Below are 10000 nucleotides of genomic sequence, written 5' to 3'. Positions count from 1 at the left end.
GATAGTATAGAGTATTTATTGACACAGTCTATCAGTAGATGGTGTCCCTATTGAAGGTAGGACGAGGCTTTGGGTATCACTGGCCCAAACACAAACACACCAGCCTGAGATACAGGTTTGGTCCCACTACACTGTATTATGTCTCGCAGAAGGTCAAAAAACACACGCAGAACGCAGAACAAACAAACAGATGAAAATCGATGTGTGTGGCTTTCTGTCGGTGAGCTCACTCAATCCCACATCAAACGTCTGCTTCTCGCGTGCGATTTCTTTTTAAGAGCGTAAACACACTGCGCACAATGGAGGTGTCATGTCGGATATCTGTGTACACTGTTTCACCACCGGCCGTTCGCACCCACTGCCGCTGAAAGGCGGCGGTTCCGCTATGTGTGTCCGTGAAGGGGGGGGGGGGGGGGGCGGGGTGTGACTGGTTGTGCACGTACGTGCATGTCGGCCAGGGTTCAGTAGTGGGGAGCAGGGCGGGAGCGGAGCACTGAGAGAGCAGTGTGAGGCGGTGAATAGAAGGAGCCGTCTCTGGGAGCTGAGGACTGTCAGATTGGCAGCCCCGCCTCCCCTCTGGGAAGATACACCTATTAGGGGTTAGTGGGTTGTATAGATACACCTATGAGGGGTTAGTTGGTTGTATAGATACACCTATTAGGGGTTAGTTGGTTGTATAGATACACCTATGAGGGGTTAGTGGGTTGTATAGATACACCTATGAGGGGTTAGTGGGTTGTATAGATACACCTATGAGGGGTTAGTGGGTTGTATAAGGTACATCTATTAGGGGTTAGTGGGTTGTATAGATACACCTATTAGGGGTTAGTGGGTTGTATAAGATACGTGTGTGTGTGTGTGTGTGTGTGTGTGTGTGTGTGTGTGTGTGTGTGTGTGTGTGTGTGTGTGTGTGTGTGTGTGTGTGTGTGTGTGTGTGTGTGTGTCGGAGATTTCAATCAAATTCTAACCATAGCCTATAAATCACCCACACTTCTTTCTCAGTTTATTATGTCCCTCTCGTTCTCTCCCCCTCTCTCTTAGCCCCTCTTCTCTCTCTCTCTTACACTCTACTTCAATCGCTCATATTGTATGTGCACTTAAGCTATATTTCATTCAATCGGTTGGACTTATGGGCTTTTAAAGAGGTGTAATACAATTCACGCAAGCCCATTTTATTTAGGTCCTTTATTGAAATGCTCCTATTGCTGTTGTCACAAAATACACATGAAAGAGGGCTTAACATTAGCAGATGCTTGCAATACATTATTTTAAAGACTGTGATGGATGCTGAGGCTAACATTGTCGTACAATAGTCCAAACAAAACAGCTGGCATACCCCCTACTGGTAGACATAGGTTACTGCAAATATATATATAAAAAAAAATCAAACTTGTCTATCTGGAGTTAAAACATAATATAATTATGGCAATACAAAAGACAGGCAGGTGTAACCTAACATAGACTATAAACACTAAATAAGTGGTCTTGGGATACATCGAATCTACACAGATGTTCCCAGTTTCCAGTCAATTCTGTGTACTGAAATAGTGAAGAATAATCTAAAGTAAGAATCTCAGAATCTCATCTCTTACTCACATAATCAGTTGACGTGCCTCCACATGATCCACAGTTCCATTATGATCCTCACTCTACTATCTCTTCCCTATTCCTCCAGGTCATCCCCAGGTATGGCTCTGAGTCTCGTGGGCCTGCTGCGGCCCGCGTTGGGCCATGCCCTGGCGCGGCAGCTCAGCGGTCCCAGGGTCCTGGCCACAGCCCGGGTCACGACCCCGCTCCTCACGCACCAGAACCCCCACCTGACCCCCACCTTCGCCAGGTTCTATGCCACCAAGAAGGCCAAAGGTGCGTTCCAACCCGTGCCGTACTTTTTTTTTACCGGGCCAGAGGCAATTATTTCCTTTTAAATGTAATCTCCGCTAAAGATGCTTGTCTAGATGCTTCCTGTTACTCATGTACACTATGTAATACTCTCCTAAATCCGGGCTTTGCAGTAAAGGTAATTGCTACTGACTCGGGCGATTGGTTACAGAGTAGATAAGATATTCAATGTGTTCATACGCAGCACATGTCATGGGAGTGGGGCGCTGCATGCTACTATTTACTGTGGAGCAGGGGGGGGGCTGCTGCTGGCTCTCGAGCAGCAATGTCTGAGGCTGAATAGAGGCTGGCGTTTTATCTCCAGTGGTCCTGTCCTGAGATTGGCCCGCCTGCTTTTTCCCCCCCCCCCCCTTCCATGAAAGAGCTTTCAAGAGGCTGGAAACCGCTGTACTCCACAGTAGAGCCCTAGCATCTAGCATCTTTGTGACAAAAGGTAGATTTAAAAAGGTACATCGCCTCATATCTCAGCGCTGAGTACCAGTATGACATGTAAAGTACAGGCTTGTTTTGATTTGAATGTAGCACACCCAGAACAAGCAGGGAAGCCTGAGAGGATACCGGGATGTTATGTTCTATCTATCTCGCTATTTCTCTGATCTATCTCTCTCTATATCAATCTGTTTATCCCTCTATCTCGCTATTTCTCTGATCTATCTCTCTCTATATCAATCTGTTTATCCCTCTATCTCGCTATTTCTCTGATCTATCCATCTTAATCTATCCATATATCTATCGATTCTCCCGCTTTATCTATCTCTATTTCTCTTATCTATCTCTCTATCCATCCATCCATGCTTCCATCTATATGTCTTTCTTCATCTCTCTATCTATGTATATACAGGATCTTCTCTCTCTCTCTCTCGCTCTCTCTCTCTCTCCGTCTGTCTGTCTCTATCCATCCATCCGTCCGTCCCAATATCCAACTATACACCCTTTATTGTTATTTTCTTGTTTTCCTCTGTGCTCTCGCTCCCCTTGCTGCCTGATCCCAGCCAAGGCGAAGGGTCAGTCAGCCAAAGTGAACATCAACTCCGCGCTGGTGGAAGACATCATAGATCTGGACGAGGTGAAGGGGGACATGACGGCCGTGCTCAACACCCTGAAGGACGACTTCACGCGGAGCCTCAGCATCAGAACGTCGCCAGGTAGATGGCAGCCCATGACTCGGTCGCCACTCGTCGACTCCCTTCCCCCTCGTCGTCCCTCCTTTCCTTTCCATCCCCCCCCCCCCCCCCCCCGCCTTCCCCTCTCCCGCCCTCCCCTTGCCTCTCATTCTTCTCGTGCACATTTATTGTCTCGGAAACAGCTGGGCCCCATGAGACTGTGTGCATCATTTCGATAATAACTTGCATACACACAACACAGAGACTTAAAGCGAGGATAAACCCCCAGGTCTCGGATTCAGCGTTGATGTTTTTTTTTTTTTGTTGTGTTATCCAGCTTATTCACTTTGCCAGGAATACCGACCAGTACAACAGGATCAGTTGACCTAAACAGGTGCTGCAGCAGAGTCTAGTCCTTAGCGCGTCCTTGGCGCGTCCTAAGCGTGTCCTCAGATGTCGGCTGCAATGAAAAAGGGTCCGGGGGATCAAGGCTTTTGTGGTCAATGTTTAGGTCGTGGAGGAGACCTTTTTGCTTGAAGCAGGCTAGCCTGAGTACAAGACGGGGATCAGCGTCGTCCATGAGTCACTGTTTCGTTGCTGTTTCGTTGCTGTTTCCTTCTTTATCAAAAAAAAAAGCATGAAATCGATATGACCGTCTGTTCATTGGGATACTAGTACCACTTGTATTGTTATATTTAAGAACACACATAAACAATTAACAAGTGAATTCTGAAATACAACACGTAAGATAAATAACCTAATATAATAACATGCGTTTATTTGTTTACTTCTGTGTGACTACTTTACTCTTTATTGAAACAATGGCGTGCCCGAGGAGACCGGCACCGCATCACGCCATCGCTGGCCCCTCAGCGTCCGCCTGCCCAGTGACGGCGGTGGAAACCCCGGTGAGCGGGCCGTGCTGCCGGGTCAGCGGCCATACGCATCCAATTTACCCACTGTTGACTTTGACATCATTCAGCACACATGGGGCCAGAGCTGCGAGGCCCTTCTGCTTGGTTTCATGGCACCATTTCTGGGGGATTTTCCGTATTAACTCCCATGCATAAAAGTCATCTCCCGGACGTGTTGTTTTTTTTGTGCGCGAGGCCCCCCGGGGAGCCCCTTCGATTTGCATCTACCTGACCAAGAGCCTGAGGGCTGAGCAAAGGGCATCCCCCAGCAGGACCTTTACCTTGACCTCTGGTTGACCTCGCCTTCCGCGACTACATCCGGGTCGCGACCTCCTGCCATATTTAATGGAGGCTCCCGGGGGGATTTAGAGTTTACATCTTCCGCTTTTTTCAGTTTCTCCTGGCGCAAACTTTCCCTTTTTGCGTTTTGTTTCGGAAAGACTCGCTGTTTCCAATCGGTGCGTAATTAAATAATCCAAAAAACGTTGCAACGATGGGACAGATGCAGCTTTAAAAAAAAAATCCTAACCGGATTTCTTTTGTCAACATGCATCTCAGAAATCCACTTCTTGTACTTTCAGGCTGCAATTGATTTATTTCAGCTCTATCTATTGATTCAGTCTCCAATTCCGTGTCCTGCGTCCTTGTATTTATTTGAATCTAGACCCAAGTGAGTAATCGGCCTTCTCACTTTTCACCGCCTCTCCGGCCACGCTCTGTAGGCCTCACCTCACCTTCTACCTCCACCCTTTTAAAATACGATCGCTTCACTTTTTCATTGCCTCATACCCCCCTGCCCCCCTTCCCCCCCCCCCCCCCTCGTCCTCCTTCACCAAAACCTCCACCATCTGCCCTGCCCTCCATCTCCTCTCCCCCTCCCCCCCCCTCCTTTGTGTCCGTCCAGCTGCGCAGTAATCTGCGGAGGCAGCAGGACTTAGGGCTGACAGCAGAAACTCACTGGCTGCAAAGGATGAAGTGGTGGAATGAAATGACGTCGTGTGTGTGTGTGTGTGTGTGTGTGTGTGTGTGTGTGTGTGTGTGTGTGTGTGTGTGTGTGTGTGTGTGTGTGTGTGTGTGTGTGTGTGTGTGTGTGTGTGTGTGTGTGTGTTCGTTCGTTCGTTCCATGGTCAGATCATCTGGCTCTCATTACGTGTGTGTGTGTGTGTGTTGGTTCACTCGTGCAATTGTGTGTGAATGTGTATTGTTGTCTGTGCGTGTATTGTGTTTGTGTGTGTGTGTGTGTGCGCACTCCTCATATGATAATGCTTTGTAGTCCATGTGTTTCGTGCGTGCTTCCGTACGTTTGTTTGAGATTTGGACCAACCAGAACATCTCAATGGCCAAGAGTAGAGTGTTATGATGATCCATAGACACACACACACACCCTTTTTACACTATGTTAGTATGTATCCTGTAATCTCCTGGGGTGTCTACACTATAGCCGTTGCTATGGAGACTGTATTTAGTCAAAGCACACTAAGAAGTGCCCTTTATGTTCAAAATCAAATCCACTTCCTTTAGGTCCTCAGAAGTCCCAGTTGAAATGTATTTCTTTGACGGTACAGACTTTTGCATTTGGCCAAACTTTGTAACTATGTGTATTTTTCTCTGTGACTGCCGCTCAATGTTTGTAGTTTAATACCGGGGTTGACGTAAGCTAAAGCTTAGCTCCACTGCCGGATGACAACACATCTCCCTATACAGGGACACATGGAGCCTGTCTGTGGACCTTCATCCCTCTCCGTTTGAGGATAGATAGTGTTTCCCCCGCCTCGTTCGTATCTGTTACCCCCTGGAACACGGCGACCGCAGCCAGAAGAGCAGCAGAGCCGCAGCCCTCGTCGTGCCATGACGTTGCCTTAACGGACTTTAATGAGCCTTCCCAGGTTAAGTGTGTCTGCTGCCGCGATCCCAAGGCTTGAACCACGACGGGGCCGGCGCTGTCGGAGCACTACACCGTTATTATGTGGCTGGAGAGGATTGGAACGCGTCCCGAGTTCAAAAGCTCACCTCGATGTAATGCTCAGTCGGTGTTGAGCAGGGCTGGATCGAGATCCAGTCTGTCTCTCGTCTCTTGTCTCCCAGCGCTTTGTGCGTTCGTGGTTGTCTGTGTGTGTGTGTGTGTGTGTGTGTGTGTGTGCATCTCTCACGTACACAGATGTGCAGTGACACACTGTGGGGAGACAGGTTACACACACACACGAAGCAGACGATCATAAGGTCACTTGTAGACAGACAGATGGACGGACAGGAGGTCACAGACGGACGCGTCCAGAGACCGTCGTTTTGGTTGATGGACAGGCGGACGGGCGGGATGTCAGAGGCAGACAGATGGACACACACACGCATACTCACTCACGCTCGACTGGTAGACACATAGAAGGTCACAGGTGCAGACATAAGTTGCACCGGTTGGCAAAGAGACAGACAGGAGTTCACGGACACACACACACACACGCACACGCACACACAGTGTGTTCAGGTAGGCAGACAGAAAGTCACACAGGTACACAGACGAGTAGTTGTGTTTGGTCATTAGACAGGGCTGCCTTTCAGGTGCTGGAGGTCTAGACAGCCCCGGTCTGGAGCCTGCAGCCAGCGGGACGTTGAGCGTCTCACCGGTATGGAGAGTAGCTGGCAGTGAGCGGGCCATCATGCCACTCAGAAACGAGCCGCGGTTCAATCGCCGTAACAAGGAAAGAACAGGCGTTCATTTTATCCCCCCGGTCAAGGTACCCTGTTCCGAGTCAAAGACGGGAAGAGACCTTTAAGTTGAGGGGATACCCTGGCACACTTCCCCTCCCCCTATGGACCACATACACGACCCCGACACCCGGGCTTCACCCGGACATGGGAGGGGAGGGGGGGGGGAGGGAGGGGTGTGATGGAAGACAGGTGAGGAAGAAGGAAATGACTGCTTTTGAGGGAATCCAGATGGACGGAGCAAGAGAGAGGAAAAAGAACGGACAAACGGAGATGGAGAGCGATGTGGAAGAAATGAAATCAAAGGAAATCATTTGGCGTCCGTGCTCTCAGGGCGGCCCACACTTTGTCTTCCCTACTTCTTTCCCGTTCCAGGAAGTCTTGGGAGCAAAGGGAATTATTATTGTTCTTGAAAGCCAAGGTCACGGTTTATAGCAAACTCAGCATATTAGTAATTCTGGTTAATTCTGGTTGTTATTGTGTCTTCATTTACGGGGAACGAGTCCAGAGGCTCTAAAGAGCTGCAGCCCCCCCCAATCAGATCCGTTGCCTAGGCTCTGGCGGCAGCACTTCAAGGGTGTAGTGGCTCCAATATCCCTGGTGTGCTTTTGATTCTCCTCCGCCTCACTTCCAAGTGCCTCGTTAAGTGACTTCCAAGATACTGCTCACTGAATACATGTGCGTACAAATGAGAACAAAGTACAAAGATTGAGTGGCCTCTCTCTTCGCTCTCGCTCCTCGGAAGGTAAAAGGTCATCCGTATCTGCGCCCACCCTGTCCGTGACAGTGACCTCATATCCTGTTCCTGCCAGGTGACGGCGGGACGACCCGTGTCTGCTAATCTGTTTCACAGCTCTCCTGCGGGCCCTGGGCCTGTGCTCGGGGAGCAGTTGTTTCTGCTTTGCTTCCCCGCTAAGAGAAAGAGATGCTGCCAATTCATGATCTCCGTTGACGGCTTGATAGCGTCCCACTTTGTTTTGTGCCGTAGCGTTTGGGCAGGTGTCCCAGTGTTTCACATACGATCGGACATCAGGGAAGACGAGGAGTTCTGTGGTTACATTTTCGGGACTAGACTTGATTTCTTCTGATGCTGATTGTGTGAAGCCTGAGCTGGTGAATTGGATCAGTGGTTCCAGCTTTGGACTGTAGGTCCTTTCATGTACCACCGCATGTGCAGATGGTGAAAGACGGATAAATACACATGCAGTGGCTGGGCAGAGTGGCAGCGCCCGCTATGTACAATTGTTACTGCAAGAAGACCGCGGCTAGTGGGGAAACGGTGGAGAGAGAAAAAGTCTGCAACGCTGCTTATACTCCCAGTGTGTTCATTTAGCTAACACAAATTAACACAAAATAATGACAATGTTTTTTTTATTCATGTATACATGAAATTAACTTATTTTCACGTTAACATGAAGTGACCCGCCCCTTATATTCATGAACAATCCTTTATATAACGATCCTAACGATCCTTTATATTTATGTTAACATGAAGTGAACGATCCACAGGAAGTGAACAGCTTTGTATTCACGTAGAACCCGCGGTGTGTTTCAGGGGCTCTGGACCACATCGTAGTGACCACCCCCGATGGAAAGTTCCCCCTCAACCAGCTGGGCCAGGTCTCCATGAAATCTCCTCAGCTCATAGTGGTTAACATGACCAGCTCCCCAGAGGTAAGGAGCACGCACGCACACACGCACGCACACACGCACGCACACACGCACACAAACAGTCACACACACTCACACACTCGCGAACAGACACAGACACACACACCTCTCTCTCACACTCACGCACACACACACACACACACACGCACACGCGCACATGCACACACACAGTCGCACACACACAGTCGCACACGCCTTCCTTTCCTTTCCTTCTCATCTGTCTGTGTTTCCTAAACGCTCCATAATAAATCAGAGGGAACGATCTGTCTATTTGATCAAGTTCACGCGTCTTCAAGTAAATCTATCTTTTAGATCTGTTTATTTTTTAAGCCCCGTCCATCTCTCCCTCCGCAACTTTATCTGAGATGCTATCTGATGGATGATCTGAAAGGTCCCCTTTAGTGAGGCCGCTGCTGTGTGTGTGTGTGTGTGTGTGTGTGTGTGTGTGTGTGTGTGTGTGTGTGTGTGTGTGTGTGTGTGTGTGTGTGTGTGTGTGTGTGTGTGTGTGTGTGTGTGTGTGTGTGTGTGTGTGGTCGGGCCGGTGTGTGTGTGTGAGTTGAAACAGAAAAGGAAATGACCTCACCTTACCCTCCGGTCGGGATGGATGGATCTTATACACTTCCTCTGTGTGCCACCATTCTCTCCCTATCCTTTTCCTCCGTGCTTCGTTTCAGATGATGCCTCGTGAACATGTTAATGCGAGCAGAGTGCCTACCACTGTGCACATCACACCCGGACCCCCCTAGTGATACGTCTTGTGTGAAACGTCCCCCTCCCCCCCCCCCCCCCAAGAAACCCAGAGGAAATCTCCCTCAGTGTAACATAAGGACCCCCTTCCCCGGCCCGTGAGCCTGGAGATGACATTACATACACACTGTATGTATGTATGTCTAGTTTTAGGTTGTCAAGCAAAGGCCCGACACGTGTTTCTGGTCCCGGGGTCCTTTCATGTGGTGTAGCGTTTCATTGCTTCATGCTCACAAACCATAATGCAAATGTGGGAATTTATCAGAGCATCCGCAGACGATACTCCAGTGTGCTACCTGAGCCAGGCCTGACTCACAGAGGCCCTACTACAAATGAGCGCACACACACACACACACACACACACACACACACACACACACACACACACACACACACACACACACACACACACACACACACACACACACACACACACACACACACACACACACACACACACACACACACACACTACACACATACACACGCACGGCGCATACGCACACGTGCACACATGCAGACCCGTGCACACTTGCAGAACATGCACAAGCAGACGCATACAACCGCGTGGCACGCACGCATGCACACACACGTGCACACGTACACGCACACACACACGCACCACCTCAGCCTAGGTTCCCCATAGCCCACACAGAGGGGACTGCACAGGTCTCTACTCTAATAGGCTTATAATGATGCCTATCCATTACCTAGTGAACCCAAGACCCTCGCCATTGTTTTCCATACATCCATTAACGGAGGCCTGGGAAGCTACAGCGGAGCTACCAGCGGCTACTACTACTACTAATACTACTACCACCACCACCACCACCACCACCACCGCTGGCTCCACGAGGCCTGTTGATCACAGCCCGTCTCCACCACCACCACACACCAATCAACAGCACCACCCCCGTCACTAGGGTTTATTTGAACTTGTGTGGGCGGATGTACACACGTGTG

General features: G+C 49.5%; 1 protein-coding gene across 1 annotated transcript in view; it reads left to right on the top strand.

The window, feature by feature from the left end:
* Window positions 1-10000, top strand: part of mrrf (mitochondrial ribosome recycling factor) — a 19016-nt gene that overhangs the window by 1243 nt on the left and 7773 nt on the right. Inside the window, exons 2-4 of the mRNA XM_084486525.1 lie at window positions 1676-1863; window positions 2892-3044; window positions 8175-8293. Of these exons, the coding sequence (XP_084342651.1) occupies window positions 1689-1863; window positions 2892-3044; window positions 8175-8293 (447 nt within the window). The 5' untranslated portion in view covers window positions 1676-1688. The remainder of the gene's footprint in view (window positions 1-1675; window positions 1864-2891; window positions 3045-8174; window positions 8294-10000) is intronic.

This window comes from Micromesistius poutassou (assembly GCF_964030765.1).
Source record: "Micromesistius poutassou genome assembly, chromosome: 22".
NCBI lineage: Eukaryota > Metazoa > Chordata > Actinopteri > Gadiformes > Gadidae > Micromesistius > Micromesistius poutassou.
Note: the sequence above shows the minus strand (reverse complement) of the source record. Positions and strands in the feature narration are given on the sequence as shown.